The sequence below is a fragment of the Oryzias melastigma genome, linkage group LG13, assembly GCF_002922805.2.
Source record: "Oryzias melastigma strain HK-1 linkage group LG13, ASM292280v2, whole genome shotgun sequence".
NCBI classification, from domain to species: domain Eukaryota; kingdom Metazoa; phylum Chordata; class Actinopteri; order Beloniformes; family Adrianichthyidae; genus Oryzias; species Oryzias melastigma.
The window spans coordinates 10,098,149-10,117,758 of record NC_050524.1 but is presented as its reverse complement, the minus strand read 5'-3'; the positions used below and the strand labels follow the sequence as shown (position 1 = coordinate 10,117,758).

Below are 19,610 nucleotides of genomic sequence, written 5' to 3'. Positions count from 1 at the left end.
TGGCTGCATCAAACCTTGTACTCTTGAATGATGCCATTCTGGTGGTCTGGTGGAGGAGGGTCCCAAGAGATGCTAATAGAAGTGCTGTTCTGGTTTCCCACAGTCAGGACTGTAACCTGTTGAGGGGGAGCGCTAGGAGCTGAAAGAAAATGCACAATACATCCACAGGTTAGAGTCATCAGTCATGGCCATTTTTTGGATCCAATACTTTTTTCTATAGAGCAGGGTTCTCAAACTCAATTTACCTTGGGGCCACTGAAGCCAGAGTCTGGCTGAGGCTGGGCCATATGAGGTTCAATTTGTGCAAAAATTATGTTTTTGCATCCACTGTCTATGTCTTTGTTTCATTGTCTACGTTGAGTGAACAAGTTTATTGAACATTTGTTCATGTCTGTGCACTACTAAGCAATATCTTCGGTGTGTCCTGTGAAATGACAGGAGTTAACAACACTAGCACCTGTTGCTAAGGACTTTTTTGAAGATCAGATCCAACGACAATAGCAATTACAAAGTTTTAAGCATAAAGCAAGCTGAAACATCACAAAGCAAATACAAAGTTATCATCGAAGAAGTGTGAACATGCAAAAGGTATTGCTTAGTAGACATTGAACTTTCATATTAAGGCGGGGGCCACAAAATATCAACTTGGGGGCCCAGCAGGCCGCTAGTCTGAGACCCCTCCTTTAAAGAAAGATGCAAAATAACAAATTAGAAACATCTATATACACAGTCTGATGAGGAATGATACTGGTAAGAGATAGAACAAATGACTGTAAGATATCAAGGTTTAAAAACAGTGTAGATCTACCCAGCCATCTCATGTCTTTAACATTTCACTATGATTTAATACATCATCCTCTCCTCTGTCTCTACTCTGGCTTTGTAGATTTGCACTGAGGATACTAGTATTGATTTACGGAGTGATGGGCTGGCACAGTCAGTCAAGCGCTTTCAGTCACGCTAAGACTAAAGCGTTGGCCAGTTTGGCACACGGGTCAGCGGGCTTACACGGATGAAGAGCAGACACTAAGGAAATATGAAAAAAATACATTTTAGAGGGAAACGGGGTGTCGGTAAACATATTGACTGAGTCTATCGATCAGCCAGATGAAACTAAAGCCAGTTGGTGTGGATTTAGGGATCCTTTTGTGGGAGGCATGTCTAACCGGTTGTATTCACAGGCAACAGGGAAAGAGAGAAACAAGAGAAGTCCAATGTTTCACCAACTTCTGTTGTTATTCTGATGGCAACAATCTTCTGATCCTTAATGGAGTAAGAGGAAATATAAGTAACAGCTTGACCAACTGGAAATAGGGTTTTAAAAATAATGTTTTCTCATTTCCGCAGTGTCTGGCAGTGGCACGGCACCACAGCAGAATACTGACAGGTCAATTACTCCTGGGCTGCCTCCCCCTACCCTTACCTCCATCCAAAATGGCACGTGTCACCCCGTAAATCTGTGCTCATCCCTCAGTGCAATTGGCCACACCAACCCCCAGAGAGCCAGAAGGCCCTGGCATGGGGGAAGATGAATGGGTTAAGTGATCAGCCCAACACCTTGGCCAGATTGGAAACAATTCGCCAAGAGAGCATCTGATCAGCCATCATAATCAGGGCTTTCCAGTGATGCATTACATCAGGGAGATGGTTTTGTGCATAGAAGCCATCAGAGACAAAGTCATTCAAAGTTAATGTTATGAATGATTTAGCAGCTTATTATCATGCATATTTGTGCTAAACAACACACATTTGTCATTAGAGGCCTCTGAGGCTGGGCTAATAGGGCCATTAGCAAACTGATGCATGGGAGGCTGAAATGTGACCCCCTGTCTTGTATGTGCGTGGCGTGCTGTGCTGAACGATGACGGAATGTAAACACATCATACCATTACCGAAAAGTAGCCAATTGCTAATGACAAGAAATTGGTGGCTTGGGATCCCCCTAGAGATTGGTGTAGACAATTAGTCTACAAATGAACATTTCTGCAAACATCACTAATTTCCTTCTCCCAAAAAACCATTATCATGCTCAAAAAATGATCCACCAGAGGCATTTCTTAGCTTTTTTTGGAATTTGCAGATGGTGGCTATAGCCAATATCCAAAACGTGAATGTCCAGATGGGGATAAAGAGAATGTGTTAAGGTAGCTGAATACATGGCTGAACATACTCTAAACTCTACGATTTACTCTGGGGATTCTTTGATCGTATTACCTAATAGACAACCCTAATTTTAATCACTTCTTGAACTAGATTTCACGATCCATCTCGCCAGCCCTCGCAGTACTCTCAAGGTCTCTGAAGAGTCCAGAAAGTGTCTTATTAGCTAAGACCTCCACTCCAGCTGGGTTATGACAGAAATAGAAAGTGGATGAGAATTTGCAGGATAGGGAAGCAGACAGAGGACAGGTGTGTGTGTAGGGAGGGGGGTGATATCAGTGCTAGTAATAGCTGGGACATGTAGCTTTTGAGCCCTAAGGGAGAAGAGGTGTGTTGTCGTGTATGTGTTCACTTTATAGGTGTTTGTGTGCTGTAATGTGATGGTAGTTCCACTCCTGTGGCTGGCCTGCATAAACTAGCCGGTCACAGGAGATACGGCCCCTTGAGAAAAGGAAAATAAATGAGCCTGTCAACTCAACAGGATGTGAACTGTCTCCAATACATGGACGCCTGAGTATACTAAGGAATGATAGGCTTCGTCTCAAAGAGTCTGCGTTTGTGTTTTCCTGTAGCTGTGTGGATGGACTGAGTCTTTACCTGACGGGAAGTAATAATTCCATTCAGTTTCTTTAACTGAAAGACTGAAGGATTCCTGAGTGATACAGATGTTGTTCTGACATGGGTCAAAACAGCAAGTTCATTCAAAAGTAGATGTGTGGCATTTGAAGCCACATTGTACTATGGCCTATCAGAACTTTTACTAACCCTTCAACAATTGGGAGGGCACTGGGAACACTTGTATAACACACAATCTTTGACATACCGTTGCACTTGGATATCTTTGACCGTTCACAGAATCAACGTGAATCATCAGATTCTGACATGGAGAAAAGTGGCTTTTCATATCACATACTAACTCATAACACATTACTTACTAACGTAAAGTGTTGCATAACGGCAAAAAGCTGCTTTTTTTTTTTTAACTTGTCCTGTCCAACAGCTGAGCCAACAGATGCGGGCTGAGAGCTTCTTGTGTTGGGCAGATTTTACTGTCACAACAGGGGTTTATTGAGTATAAACCCCTGTTGTATTTCATGCTAAACTTTATTTATATTGATTATGTTTTATTTTATTTATTTATTTATCTTTGTTGTTGGACCGGACGGAAAAAAGGAAGAGGGTGGGGGAGGGGTGGGGGGGAGAGGAAGAAGAAGATGGCAACAGAGGGAAGCAACATCATAAAACAACCAGGACTAAGTGATAAACTAGAATGGGCGGGGCCTGTCTACACACACACTCTATAGTTACACACACACTTGTTGGCCAAAATAGTCTCCGCATTTAAACTAAACATACTCACATATACTATACATATACTACACATGTACTCAATTCAACTGCAGCTCACACACTCCATCATACAAACCCATTCAGATAATGACTTTCATTCTATCACACAAACGGTTAGTGCTAAGATGAGCTGATACCTGTGCTCAGGTGAGTGTTTATGTTTCACTGAGGTGGATGGTGATGGAATGTACTCAGGGGGAGAGCGCCCGGCCATCCCCACGCCAAGACCCCCCGCCGGGGCAGCAGCTGCAGCCAAGATCCCCCAACACCTGCCATGGAGCCGCGGAGAGAAACCGCCCGCCGGGCAATCCCGCCGAGCACCCAGACCGGGGCACGCGGGACCGCCGCAGAGGCCCCCCACACCCAAGAGCAGGAAGGCACAGGAACACGGAGAGTGCAGGCCCCAGCCCAGCCAGAGGAGCAGCCCCCCCACCCCGCCAGGAGGGCCAACGCGGGACCCCACCCCCGGAGAGCCCCCCAACCCCCGAGGAGCAGCCCACCACCACCCAGCGGCGCAGAGGACCCCCCCGCCCCACCCCAGGTACGAGCCAGGGCCCCCCAAGGGCAACCCACCCCATACTCCAGACAACCGCCTGCCCCCACCGCGAAGGTCCAGTGGAGAAGCAGGGCAGGGGCCGCCCACCCCCGCCGAGCAGAGGGGAACCCAAAAGAAACAGAGGCCCCAAGGAGTGATGTAAACAAGGCCCGACCAGGCACACCCACTGATGGAGTTAAGGAGAGGACTAGTTCTCGAAAGCAGGGACCGGACTCCGCACCACCGAGACCTGGACACCCCCCGGCTCCGATGTAGATTGATCCCCTGCTAAATCTCGGGGATCCCACTCCCGGCGTGGGGAGGAGACCGCCAGGCCCAGGAGACCGGCACCCAAGAGACCAGACCACCAGGCCGAGGTTCCCCGCACCCCCGCCAGGGATGGGGTAGGGGACAGAAGGTCGAAGGTCCCACCTTCCTTGTGTGATGCTTGCGTGTTTGCTTGTTAGAGTGTATGTTTGTGGTGTTAGAGGTGTGTGTACTAAAGGGGTGCGGTTAAAATTGGTGAGAAGGCCTTAACAGGGCACCTCCTGATTTCTCGCAGAGATGCCCCGTCACCCTCCCACCAGCGGCCCTACATGTCTATGGTGCGGTTAAAATTGGCGGAAGGGGCACTGAAAGGACATCGACTGTTTGCTGGCAGTGATGTCCAAGCACCCCCCCACCAAGGGTCCTAAATGTCTAAGGTGCAAATAAAATCGAGGGGAGGGGCAAATCCATGCAGCGGCCACAGGAGGAGGGCCACTGGCAGATAGTCCACCCCCCGCAGCACACTGCAATACAGACACCCCCCCCTTCACCCTATTGCATGTTTGTATGAGGAAGGGGATATGTTGGGGTCAGTTGGCAGACTGACCCCCGATGGCAGACCCCTGTTCCCCCCGCGTTGGGCCCAAAAAAGCTGCTTTTCTCTGCAACAGAGTCAGCCGAATTGAATCGATTGTGTAAGCAAATTAGCGCAAGGGCGCTTTTCTCTACTTTAGAATCCCCGTAATAATATGAACTACAGTCCGAAGGCGAAGGTCTGCCAGCAGTTCGTCTTGAGTGACAAAGTATGAATTGGGTGGTGGAGACAAAATTTAAATATCTGAAGTTTGACAGGTTGACACGTCACATCTGCTAATCAGGAACTCAGCTTTGAGCATGTGACGTTTTCAGTGACTCGATCAGCGGGTAGAATACTAATCCAAAGAAAGCGTTTTTTACTGAGCTTCCATTTTTTTCCTTTAACCTGTTGGAGCCACAGGTTTGCAGGGATCATGCGGCTACTTTGGGGCGAAGGCAGGATTCACTCTGGACAAATAGCCGACTTTCGGTCCCGCAACAGAGCTCACTCAGTTGATATACTGGCAGACAGAAAGAAGCTGCGGGGTGCAGAGGCTACCAGCTCAGGCCTAATTAAGACATTTAAAAAAGGAAAAAGGTTTCCTAATTTAATTTTTCCCCCTCGGATTAATACCAGACAGTCAACCTTCAAGCTCAGCCACAGAGACACAGAAACACAGCAGAAGCGACTGTCATACAGACACACTCCCTGTACCAGGAAAATCTTGTAATAATAATCATATAAATCCAGACATGAAGACACCAATGTTTTTGTAGAACTCTTCACAATAAATAAACCTTAAATTGTCATCATTTGTGTCTTCCATACATTCTAAGTGAGATAACTACAGATACCAAACATTAGCTGGTAGCTCCACATGCAGCAGCGGCGCCAAGCCCAGGAACAAATTTTTTGACAGGTGACGGACAGCAAATTTGTTGCGGGAATCGCGTTTGGTGTGAATGCGCCTTTATGCCACACTCCAGTTTTTAGAGATAAGTCTACATGAGTTTAGGAAAGACTTTCTATTTACCTTCTTCAGAGGTCCGTGACGTTCTGGATTCACTGTCCATGCCTTGAAACTCGTTGAAGTAAGGTCGTACTTTGATCTCATAAACAATTCCTTTCTTGAGTGATGAAAGAACAACACCGCGCTCAGAGGGGATCTTTACATCCTGGGTTTGCCACAGTCCTGGGGAAGGTAGTCCTGATGTTTGCCTGTAGAGAACTCTGTAACCCTGTATAAACTGGGATTGCCGATCCACCTGAGAATGAACACAGAGACAGAATTACGGCCGTATTTTATTGTTGGTCCAGGACATTGGTTAAAACTGCATTAAGATAACTGCTGGATAACACACATTTTCCTGCGCTGTGCTTTACAAGACTGCATGCTTGACACTTTAGAAGCTGTTACTAGTTTAATGGGGCTTTTATCCCCAAACCATGCCACACTTTGCTCAATTAACACCCTAATATTACCTCATGCTTTCAGCTCCCAGCCTATCGTTCTGCACCCTCCATTAAAACAATTTCTCCATAATGCCACCTCACACGACACATGCATGTCCTGCATGTGTGATAAATTCAAAATTATTGACACCTTAAAGCAGGTCTTAGTGCTTCGGGAATGGTTTGTTACTATGAGAATGTCACACAGCAACAAAATAAAGGCACTCTGGGGAATACACCCAGGAGGCAATATCTGCAAACACATCCCATAGGAGGAAAAAAAGGGAGGAGACAAAATTTACAATGTGCACTTTGGAATCTACAAAAGGCTCTTCCTTCAAAACTTGGGCCATTCAGTAAAACAGAAAACGCTGAATTTATGCAGAGGAAGAGCAAGCGTATAACTCACTGTAATGGCTTGTTAACAGTGGAGTAAGTGAGTACAGCTTTCAAGCGGGATATTAAGCAGCTGTTTTTCACCAGTGTGGTCTGAGTAAATCAGCAAAATGGATTCCATAGTTGGGGGGGGGGTGACTTATATTAATGGAATGATTTGGGAATATAAAGCAGTCCCTTTGTTTACTAAAATGGCCCTTGATTGATTGGGGAACCACTTTTTAGTTGGCTGTATGCGGCAATCAGAAGGTGATGGCCTAGCATTAAATTAGTTGCTCGGCCCTATAGTGTGACTTACTACAGGGGTCAATAAACACGTCAACAGGAAAACTGCTAACGTGGTCCATTGGAAAATATAAACTGGCACCATTCTTGCAGCACAAGGGTTCATAGTACCATAATCAAAAACTAATCAGCACATGTAATGAATAAGCACCACAGTCTTGAGTGATGGGATTTTTTTTGTTCTCATTAAATAGAAACTACACTGTATCTATTTTCATGTTTATGAAATCAAGAACTGGCTGTTCGAACTATTTATAAAAAGATAAATCCCCCTCACAGCAGCTGCTAAAACTGCAATCCCAACAACATGCATAAATTTTAATTATACTTTCATGTGAGCAGCCTTTGTTTTAAGAGGGAAGCAGATAAAGATATAAATGGAAATTGATGAAGAACCAGGTGTCTGACATTTCTTTTGATGTTTACTGTGGTTAAGGAAATCATTTTCTTGCCATTTGATGCTTGGTTACTTTTAAGTCATCAATTACCATATTTCAAAGCTGAACTCCAAGGAAACAACCTGAACAAAAAATTCCTGACATAAAACAAATCATCGCCTCTAGGAGCAGCTTCAAAGAGGCATCTTTATTGGCAACTATTGAGACTTTATGGCAGGAAAAACCAGAAGAACAAAGAATAATATAAAAAAAAAATCCTGGAAAGAAAGCATCCAAAGATGAACAAGCAAAAAATGAATAACTCACTAACACGTTGTCAGTCACATGACTGTGCTCAGGGGGCAATAAAGCAGGATGCACTTACTGTCCAAGTGACCTGAATGGTTGTGGGACTTAAGACAACTGGGTTATGCAACCGAACTATGACCTCGCCGAGCTCCTTTTGCACATGCCGGTGGTCCACACCCTGAGCTGGAGGGCTTATATCTGTGAGATGGCAAAGATCGCACAATCAGGAAATAAAAAAGGGGTAGAGGAAAACAAAAACTGGAACTGCTAGTATAGATTTAAAGAAGACATTTAATTGTTATTTGCAACTTTGAGAAACAGCTACTATGTCTGCTTTAATGTAATGTCTCCTACCTAAATTATGATATAAAGATCAGAGCAATCCACTGAATTTTAACACTTTAGTCACATACCCACTCGGTAGGGTTCATATGTTTGTAAATCTGACTGATGACATCAGTACCTGAGAGAACAATGAACCTCACCAAAACCTCACGGGAACATCGTATGTTAAAAGTGCGTACAAAAACAAACGTTTAATCACATAATTTTTTTTTTTTTTTTAGTAGGTTTTTGTAGCTTTTATATTAGATAACAAGGACTTCTCCACTTTTTTATGTCAGGGATACTTCATTTTACTGCTTGGCAGAGCAGTGTTGAGTACTGCATTGAGTTCTAATAAGGTTTGCAGATGGTCAAATTCTCCACTTAAGATGATTAACATTGCAGAAACAGCATTAACTTTGTCAGGCCTTCCAAAAGTAGACATGCTTACTTTACATAATTGCTTAAGTGCATCTGTAATGAGCTAAGCTGGGCTCATGAGTCTAACCTTTAGATCATTCTGAATATCTCTACAGTTATTGGCTGCAGATTGCTGAGCATCACACATTTAGGTGGAACGACAGCTTTAACGTGATAATCTAAGTGATGCAGAAAAAAAGGTAAAGAAAATAGCATTAGTTAAGACACCTTGTGTTCTGACAGGATCAGATATGGGACTTGGATCACTCAGGCCATGGCTGTTGACCGCTCGGACCATAAACAGGTAGATGGTGTTGGGACGGAGACTTTTTACAGTAAATTGTGTGGCTTTCAGATGGTCTGCCACTGTTTGCCAGCTGTTGCTCACTGATTGGCTGTAGGAAAAAGCGAGGAAAAAAAGCATGTTTTGGCATTCATGGTTGCTATATTTATAGTAAATCAATGCAATGTGATAGCGAAAAAGCCAACCTGAACGCTTCAATGACATAGGAGGTGACTGGAGTCTCTCCAGGCGTTCCAGACTGCCAAGACAAGGACACGCTGTTCCTTGTGACATCAGTGACCTGAGGTTTAGATGGCGGCCCGGGAAGTTTGTCCTCATCGTTGTTTTTCATGATTATTACTGCACCTGGGTCTGAGAAATAAACAGACACATTTGATTATTGTTTTTGGAAAATAACAGTTCTATTCAACCCACATTCTTGGAAAGGGTTTAAATATGAGTTGAATAAAGAGTAAAAAAATCTCACATTTTATTCAAAACAGAACATAAATAACCAAAAAAATAATAATTTTAAACAAGTCTTATATTAGATAACGTAATCGAAATTCTGTCTCATTCTTCCTTGATGCAGATGTTCAATTGCGGAGGAGTTTGTGGTCGTCCTTGGAATATTTTCGTCTAATTATGCACCGAATGATTGATGAAAGGAGGAGACTCCAGACAGGCTGATTCTTGTCTTCTAGAATTATGTCATGCTGTTGTAATGCTTAAACTCAAGGTTTTTTTTCCCCGAAAAAGCATTTAAAGAGGAGCAAATGTTGCTCTTAAACATTTACACATCTTCTAGTCACACATCGCTCCTTCTATAACATGTAGGTTGCTTCTACTCTACAGACTTAATGCACCACCAAACTATCAGAGGTTCAGGCTTTTGAAAGGACAACATGATGAAATGTTTTCTCCTCTTTTTTCTTTACCAAAGGACATAAGGTCTGTAGTGAACAACAAAGCTGTCACGTTTGGACTTGTCTGAAAACAGAACACTTTCCCATTTTGAAACTGTTTTGGCAACAATGTTTCTAGAAAATCTTCAAATGTCTCTTAATTTTTTTTTTTTATTTATAGACCTTTATGTTTGACAGACAACGATTTGTTGCAGTACCTCTAGACTTGTTCAGTGATTTTGCTGAGACAATTATTCAAAAAAGTGATACAAAACATTGTATGCCTAAAGATTTAAAAAGTTGAAGCGTCAAGCAAAAAGTTAAGACTTTTTCCTTTCCTGATAGAGATTTCTACTGTTTCTTTGAATCTTTTGACAACTCTTTGTTGTTATTTACACTTAGGAACATATTCAAGGATTCTAAAAATGTTTATATACTCTTTCAAAAATTGGTGAAACTCCACCCATCTTTACTTCTGTGAATATTTGCGAGTTTTAAATGAGTTTCTGCATTTAAAACTCGCATTTGGACGTTGCTATGCAAGGTTTTAAGTCTGTTTTCAAACGCGTGGCGATTGAACGCACGTTGAAAGTTAAACCAGTTTGACGAATTATGGATTTGGATTTGATAGGATTCATGGAAGTGCCAACCATTTGACAAGTGATCACGAAGGAGAAACTAATAAGTATCAACCATCAAGTCGTTCATCTATCAAAATGGAGCTGAGAAAGATAATGTCAGGACTGTGAACTGGTATTTATTAAATATTTTAAGTTCCTGTCACCAAGCCTGGTCTCCTGCATTTGACTTCCTGACAGATAAAGCCTGGGCAAGACTTTCTGTTTGAACATTTGAAATGATATTGATAACATTTTAGCTCTTGTGATCTAAAAGTCTGTTTGTTTTGGAACCTAATTACTTTAAGAAGTGACTCAACATCTTGAGGTTTGACCTACCTTTTACTTCCAAGAAAGCACTCCATGATGTTTCCCCACTGGAACTAGTAGCAACACATGTATAGACCCCAGAATCTGAAAGCTACCATAGAGGGGAAAAAAAAAACCACACAAGTAAGCACAAATAAGAAGAAGCATAGATCATCAGCATAGAACCGCACTTTTATTGCAAGTGCCACTTTGGTTACTCATCTGCCCACTCCATGTGGGTTTTTTTTTATAGATATAACACTAAAATGTGATGAGAAGGCTCGACATGGACGCCTTGTGCTGGGCAAACTGTATCATTTGTGAAAGCCTCAAAGTGCTGACGCTAATTTTCGAATGAATTCCATTTTCTACTCACCACCCTTCCATCAATTTCCCACTCCCTCCCCCTTATTTCCCCGCAGCATTGCCCACCACAGAAAGCCAGGCTAATTAATTTAAGGTGGGCTGATAGAACCCCTGGACCGATGACAGCTGGCTTGTCTCTCCATCTCTCTGAGGAACTTTGGTTGTTTGTTGGTTTTTGTCCCTGCGCCTTTTTTTCCATTTATTAAATAACATGTCAGTGGTCGGCAGCTTTGTCAAGCGTAATAGGTATTCCACAGAGGCCTCTGATGGGGTAGAGGAAGATGTGAGTCTTTTTAAATTTAATCTACTCTAAATGTGCACGAGGTTACACATGTGTGTATACACAAGTGAGAGTATACATTCTTTCCTATGGCTGGAATCCATCCATGCATTTACAGCTGAGTCCAGCTGGAGCTACCACACTGCTAAGTGATACCATCAAACAAATATATAAAATCTCTGCTGACTATACATTTCTGTAGGGCACATGTGTCAAAGTCAAAGCCCGGGGGCCGGATCCGGCCCTCCAGATCATTTTATTTTATTGCTGTTAATGGCCTGATGTTATCTTGCGCTGATTTTTAACTTGTATAATTTTGACAAAATATATTTTTATGGAGAGTAAAATACTGAAAGTTACTTAAGGTTTAAGTTGATTTTTTCTGGAATAATATCCCTGCCTTCTTATTATTTACATTTATGTTATAAAGTTACGGTTTTAAAGTTTAAAAAATTTGCATTCGGTTGGCTTTTTGGACTATGGCATTTACTAAGATGTTTTGGGCTATTTTCTTTGATGTTTTGGAGTTTAGCTAATATTTATACACTGGCTGTTTTGGTTAGTTTAACCTTTTTTATCATTGGTTAAGGCTGTTTTGGAGTTTAACTAGTATTTCAGCTACATGCTAGCTGTTTTGGCTGATTTAGGCTTTTTTTAAAAGTTTTTTTAGGCTAATATTTACACGCTAGCTGTTATGGCTAATCTAGGCTTTTTTTCATCTGTTTTGGCTGTTTTGGAGTTGAGCTAATATTTCAGCTACATACTAGCTGTTTTGGCTAATTTAGGCTTTTAAAAAGTTTTTAGGTTGTTTTGGAGTGAGGCTAATATTTACACAGCAGCTGTTTTGGCTAATTTAGGCTTTTTTTAAAGGCTATTTTTAAGTTTAGCTATTTTCTACGCAACATGCTAGCTGCTTTGGCTAACCTATATGTTTTTTTTAGCCATTTAGCTAATATTTGAGCTTCAGCTATGAGTTTCAGCGTTTTTCAGCTATTTGCTTCAGCATTTTTAGCTATCAATTTCAGCATCTTCAGTTATCAGCACAAGCCTCTTCTGCAGCCAAATCCTGCTAGCATCTTCACACTAGCACTATTGCAGGGGTGATTATATATAGTTAATAATTATGTTAAAAAGTTAAGGTTTTAAAGTTTAAAACATTTAGTTTTATTGTGTTCAATAATTTTTTATCTTGTTCGGCCCGCAACCCAAGGTTTGTTTTGGGTTTTGGCCCCTTGTGCAATTGAGTTTGACACCCCTGCTTTAGGGCATCAGGATTAGGAATAAAAAAGTCCAGATAATTGTCAAACCAACTTGAGAAAATCACTGATAATAAAAATTGAAGTAGATATACTCTCATTTAGGTATATAAGAAAAGGTTGTTACCTTGACGTTTTTGATCTGCAAGCTGCCCAGCTCCTGCAGGGACATGCGAGGGTCCTTTCCCAGAAGACTGAACCCATCCTTCAGCCAGCTGATGGACGGGATGGGATCCCCTGATGCCTGACACTTCAGTAAGGCCACGCTGTCCACCCCGAGAGTCTGATTGGATGGGCCTTGACGAATAATGGGTGGGGGTCTGTCTGCGAGCACTTAGACCAAAAAAAAATAACAGGGACTGTTTTTAGAGACAAATGTCATTGTGCTTGATATCCTACAATAAAAAATACTGAATGAGTATTTAAAACATGAAAGACACAAAAGCTGGATGTGGGTATTTTTTTATAAAGTTGGCTATTTCTCTAAATGTCTGGTAACTTTGCCAAAAGAACAAGAATATCATGTATTCCAGGACTCAGTGAAGGAGCGTCTGAGTAATGGTTTCTAGTTTCTCTGTTGTGGCTGAGGGACAGTTTCCTGTAGGTTTCTGGGCAGCCTTGTTTTTACAGGCTGCACTCAACTCTGCGGTACACTTAGGGGGTAAAACTCATGCCCGCAGAACTCAGTGTGATGGAGATAAATGTTTAACTATATCCCCAATAAAAGGTGACTGAATTACTAAACGTTACAAAAACTATAATTTCTTTTACATTACAAGAAAAGAAGGGAAACGGCTTTTCCATTTCAGTCCAGCTTCCCTACTTTGATGATTTCCATTTATAGTGCAGGAAAAGCCTTTGGGTTTTTCTTGTGAAGCACTGGGTAAGACAAAGGTGGTCTTCTAGAGATTTAGCACTCAAGCACATAGACAGTTTATAATTTAAACTTGAATAATGTGGAGTCCCCCTGGCATCGCAGAACCTACATTAATTAGAAAGTATGGATTAATGATGTCAGACCTGTGGGGGCTAATTACCTAGTCTACCTCAGTAACCTTTCAACACATTATTACATCCCTGCTTTCAACCCTATTTTCTCTTCCACATTTACATCTGACCAAATGAAGGAATTCCAGGTAATTTATTTTTGAGGTGATATGGTCACCCCTTGCTTGGGGGTCCATCTAAAACATTAGTGAAAAACAGTGAAGATGCCAGTTTTGCCCTCTGTAATGAGAAAAATGTGGCTTTTTAGTGGATTTATCTGGTTTAGTACATATCCGTGTGCATGAATCAAAGGGAAAAAAAGTATTTCAAGTTTAAAGGACTTGCCTTTTAGCCAGCAGCTCGCTGAGATTTGAATTACAGCCAAAAGGTTTTGGAATTATTCATAGACCCACTCCAATGAAAATTGTATTTTTGGTGTTTTAAACATGTTCTTGTGGGATTGTTGGTCATGATGGAGGACATGTATAAAGGAAACTAAGATTAAAATTTAATTTATGAGCATTTATTCATTCAAATTGTTGTGAATCAGAAGCGGACAAAAAAAATTCAATTTGAAAAAGAGTGTAGCTGTTATATAAAAACATACAATGGGTGGGCAAAAGATCTATACTCTGCTCCATTTACTTGTAGGTTTTCCTTGTATATAGCAGCAATATTGTGCAACCCTTATCAAAAATAAGCATACTCAAAAGTGTTTTAAGTATACTTTTTAAAACTAAAATGAAGATAGTACTTTTATCTACTTTTTAGGTACGTATTAGAGATTAACCTTAGAAGATCATAGGTTCATGTTAAGTATACTTGGATTATACTTAGAATCATACTACAAGTCTAACTATATTAGTCTATATTTTTCACTGTCCATAAACATTTTCTTACACAACATTAAAAATGAAGTTTGTGTATTCTCTGGATATTTCCAGCATATTAACATTGTATTTTAATACACTAATCAGTACTTAAGAACGTGTACATTAAAATCAAACCTTAAAGTTACATTAGATATACTTAAAAGTGTACTTTCATAAACTTAGAGTAGTTTATTTCCAGTAATCTATGACTATATTAGAAAGGTTATTTTAAATATACTTCCAAGTATACTCTATTTTTTTAAATTTAGTTCCGAGAAGTATACTTGTTATTAAATTGACAGTATACTTTTTAGGTATATTTGGTACACTTTGGGAAATACTTTTCTATACTTAAATATGTTTTAAAACATATACTTGAAGTGTACTTATTTTTGCTAAGGTATTTATTTTTTTTTTACATCGGTAATGTTAAGTTGGGGGTTTAAAATAGCAGGGAAATGTGTAAATAGATATGGGTAATGGGAAAGGGGGGAGGGGTTGTTTTGCGCCAATGATCTCACCCCAACTCAGAGGTGAATTTCTAATAAGCTACCGCCGCTCTCCAGAAACTATGACCAAGAAAATGACACAGATCTTTCGATTTTGACTAAAAACGGCTCAAACATAACTAAAAGATAGGAATCAATTCAATTTGATTCACCAGGGCCTGGATAGATTGATTCCCCCCAATTGTTTTGATCGATCAGTTGCATTTTGAGTTTACACATTTAGACACATTGGTTTAGAAATGCATTAATAATCTACTATATGTTTTGAATATGTTTAAAATAATCTGATACAGTTAACATAATGTTAAATGTATTAGTAAAATAATTGATTGGTTGAGATTGTTAATATCATACAGTGTTACATGGATTCTCAAAAGGAGAAGTTCTAACAAAAATGTTCAGATCATTAACATTGTAAATATTGTTCTGCTTCTCCTGGAGGGCGTTTCAGTTTGGCCACTAGGTGGCGATCGCGCTATAGCAGTACACCTTTTGAATGAAAGAATCAGCAAAAACTGTGCTTTAGATTACATATGGTTACTTAAAAAAAGTTTAATTAAAAGAGTTTGGAAAATGTTTGCCTGTGATTTTATAAAGATGTTCATTTAGTCAGCAATGTATGTTTAGGTCGACCGAGCGTTAGCATTAGTCATTCTATGGGAAATTCCATCAAACGTTAGCATCAAGCTTGCAGACTTTAGCTCTATGTGCTAAATCTATCTCTATTTTTATGAATTGATAATCGATATATTAAGCTTAGATTAATTCAAATCAATGAATCATTTTTATTAACCCAGCCCTACTAAAAGACAACCAGGAATGTTTTAAAAATAGCTCAAAAGATGACTGGAGTGGGTCTATTTATCTCAACTGACTGTATAACACAATTTAGGATATTTTGAATCAGTATTTTTAAGTTTCATCCATCAACTCATTAAACAGAATGCCTCTACAGGGTGGGCTACTTTTACTAAAAGCAAGTGTAACGGTAAAGGGGCGTGCTGTGCCAAGGAATTTGATCCATCCGACACATGCCTTCACGTCATTTAGGGGTGACAAAGGGAGGACGCAGAGCTAGACTTGGCCTTGAGTCTCTAGATCAGAAATTTCTCATTACAGATCTCCTTGAACCTCGCAGTCGGCTGGCGGGACTCGGAGCTGTAAATCACACATGGACTGCAGCAGGTGTGGCCGTGACCTTACCCGGACCCTCCCTGACTGCATCCGAATATCACTCAACCTGCGAGACACCCTTCATGCTTACGCATCATTCAGAACAGCCTTTGAGCCCAATGGAAAATATGACTAATTCCATTGCTAAGTTACGTATAATACAGAAAGAGATCAGTAAAAATAATTTAAGCTAATCATTTTTATAGAAAAATAGACAAATTATGCAAGTATTTTTCCCTGGGGTAGGAAAAAGAATAATTAAAATGTTCCCATGGCGATTTTAATCTTTCTGCTAGCAGGTACTTCAGCAGACATATGGGTAGCTGTCCATCTTGGCATCACAACAGCCAAGCAGATTAGATGCTTGCACACTTAGATAGACGGCATAATTCATTCCACAGGAAGCTATTGTCACCCATCTCTCTCTGTCTCTTTCACTTGCTGGCCGCCCTCACACACATACTTCTCCTTCGTCCAAACGCCTGCCATTAAACTTGAAAGAACTCAAGGACAATGCTTTATTTCCTTTACAAAGAGAGAATACTTTTTAATTAAATTCTTCCCGATAGGAAAAAAAATAAAAAAAATCCAAAGAACATCGTTCAAAAACACTGAGATGAAGGTCATGGAGGTACTGACATTTTCAAATGAAAGCTGTACAGACAAAAACGAAAATTTCCTTCGAAGGCCAGATTCACGCTGAACGTTAAAGCAAGAAAAAATGCTGCGTCTAAAACGTCAAATGAAACGAGATGTCTAAAATCCCTGTTTGCACATCCTGGCTGTTGGCCCAACCGTTTCATTGTGTTTGCAGGGATGCTTCCGTGTTATCTAATGTGCAGCAGTGAGTAGAGGTAGAAGACATGTCAGTTTTCCCCCTCACCATCTGTGACCTCCAGCTGAGCCTTGGCAAGGATGCTGCCTGCAACGGTCAGGGCCTGGCAAATATAGTAACCAGCATCTGACCGCTGCACTGATGAGATGGTGAGCTCTCCGCTGGGCGACACCGAAAAGCGACTGTTGGGCTGCTGGGGCTGGTTGGGAAACAGCAAATTCTGCAGGAAGTGGAACAAACAGCCAATTAATGAGAACAAGGAACAAGTGCAACCTGGACAAATCACAAAGCCACACACTTCCACCACACTCACACATTCACTATGCGCACTCCCAAACAAGTAGATTAGACGGTAACAGCCGCAGTATGAGCAATTTCATCTATCACTTGGTTAACCAACCTGACAAACTGCAAACAAGGAACACTCTTTTTGATTTGTGCTTCTCATGCTTCCCTGTACGAGGCCGACAAAATGGGCCAGGCGTTTGCTCTAGCGGGCTCTATGGCATCTGTTCTCTCAGTTTTAGGTTTTTTATCTTCATGTTTACATCTGTTGACATTTAAACAAAAAAAAAATCCAACTTATGTTGAATTTAGTCCAGTTGGACACGATGATGCAAATTAAAACACTTCAAAACGGCTCTCCAACTTGAGAAAAACTAACATTTTTCCCACTTCATAAGCTTAAATTTGCTGTCCAAACAAATAATGTCTCTTCTTATAATTAGGATAAAGCAAACTCATAAACACTTGGTGAATATATTCTGAACATTTTTGTTTTTAAAGTCTAAAACATCTACTTTTAGGAACAACACAGAAACCAGTTATAAGCTGTCAATAGTGGTGACTTTTTATGCTCCAGGTCACGTGACGGTGCGTGAATGTTTGTGCGAACACGTCAGCACCACTATCCTGTGTTTGAAGAAAACTGTGTCATAATTTTAGGCTGCAGGCAACAGGCGGGTGCATGTGTTTCAACCTAGCTAGAGCTGAGTAATATCTCTGGCTCATCTACAAGCCCCAACAGGCCGCTAATTGGCACTGTTGTTGAGCATTATGAGGACATCCAGGTATTTGACGGAGGTTATCTGTTAAGTGATGGATAAGATCGTTCTTATCGGTTCAGGGTCAAAGGAAACCGATTAGCACGTTTCCAGGTGTGCTGCTGTTCGACAGCTCCTAAGAACAAAGGTGTAACTGTGTCTGTGGTAAAGATATCGATAAGAGATAGTATTTCAAGCGAGGGTTTGTGAGGACTTCTGTTGAACATACAGGAAGCATAATTTGTTGACACAGCCCAGGGTTTAATACCGCCTTTAAATGATAGGTTCACATCAACCATTCTTGAACGTGTGACTTTCCATTGGAGGAAGTTGTAGCTTCAGAAAGCCCACTGTGAAAAAAAAAAAATTAAAGAATGAATAACTTTCTGTCCGTACCTGACTCCCCTCCTTCTGCCAGAAGACAGCAGGTTGTGGATTTCCTTTGGCTTCACACGGAAAGGTGGCAGTACGCCCTTGTGCCACGATTTGGTCTCTTGGGCGAACGACAAACTGAGGTGGAGCTAAAATTTAAAAAAAAACAAGCAACACGGTTAAATGGTGACAGGTGAAGCGTTGCAGCAGCAGTACAAGGTTGAAGATCTTCAAGCAACAGCAGGCAATATATCACATGGTCAAATCAAAATGGGAGTGTTTCATTTCAGAGAATCCATGCAGTTTTCTTTATCCGTCTTTTGAACAGAGAAAAAAGCACCAGGGACAATCATAGTAACCACACGGGTCATTCATCCAGATGAGGCCCGGGATGAATGAGTGACAGTCACAGAGGCACAGGAGGAAGTGCCCAAGTCACAACGGCGAAAAGATCTGAGAGAATACATTTCCAAACATTCACAGCTGATTGAGTCTGACTTTCCATATGTAGAATTAACTCCACATGGGAACTCTTCTCATATAAAAGTCAATATGTGGTGGGTTTGGAGGATTTGATCAGAACTTCAAAGGAAGTGATAGACAGAAGGCCATTTTGGTGGATCTCACACATCAAACTAACACCCCAGCTATAGAGAGAGAAGCTCAGAAACTGTGCTGTACAGATTTTCAGTGGGTATTCTCGACATCGTGACCAGTTGTCACAGATTCAGCTGCAGCAGAAAGTTCTAATGTGACTTAAGAAGTTGGGAAATAAAGATTGAAATGTTCAGTTTTTGTGTTTCTCACCTTGGAATTTAAAACAAAATTTTCTTTTAACATTTGTACGTCTCTTTCACATGTTTTCACATTCCTCCAAGTAAACTATTTGTTTGCCAAAAAGTTGGACAGAGTAGATTTCAGTAAGAAAAAAAAATAATTTGAACTTGTTTTATACTTATTTAAATGCCTTAAGCCTTGACTTTTTGATTAAAGACTTCCTTCATACAAGCAAAATACTATGGAAAAGCAGGCTTGTTTTATGCTACAGTCACAAATAAAACTGCCACTGTGTGATGGGGGGGCATTGGCAGAATCTTCAAGATTTCATGCCACCACCAAATTATTATTATTTTTTTAATTGATGGTGTGGTCATGAATGTAGAAGGCAGCAGTCAGACAGCAGTCAGGCGGCAGTCAGGTGGTAGTCAGATGACAGTCAGGTGGCAGTCAGGTGGTAGTGAGATGACAGTCAGGTGGCAGTCAGGTGGCAGTCAGGTGGTAGTGAGATGACAGTCAGGTGGCAGTCAGGTGGCAGTCAGGCAGCAGTCAGACGGCAGTCAGGCGACAGTCA

The 19,610-nt window shown here is 41.0% G+C and overlaps 1 protein-coding gene across 11 annotated transcripts in view; it reads right to left on the bottom strand.

Moving 5' to 3' along the window:
* Positions 1–19,610, bottom strand: part of robo2 (roundabout, axon guidance receptor, homolog 2 (Drosophila)) — a 351,986-nt gene that overhangs the window by 42,313 nt on the left and 290,063 nt on the right. For all 11 annotated transcript variants that reach the window (XM_036214858.1, XM_036214861.1, XM_036214859.1 and 8 more), the window contains 9 exons: positions 18,284–18,408; positions 16,893–17,064; positions 12,596–12,801; positions 10,597–10,678; positions 8,942–9,107; positions 8,681–8,847; positions 7,785–7,906; positions 5,923–6,154; positions 15–139 (listed from right to left, as the gene is read on the bottom strand). In XM_036214858.1, coding sequence (XP_036070751.1) covers positions 15–139; positions 5,923–6,154; positions 7,785–7,906; positions 8,681–8,847; positions 8,942–9,107; positions 10,597–10,678; positions 12,596–12,801; positions 16,893–17,064; positions 18,284–18,408 — 1,397 coding nt within the window. The remainder of the gene's footprint in view (positions 1–14; positions 140–5,922; positions 6,155–7,784; positions 7,907–8,680; positions 8,848–8,941; positions 9,108–10,596; positions 10,679–12,595; positions 12,802–16,892; positions 17,065–18,283; positions 18,409–19,610) is intronic.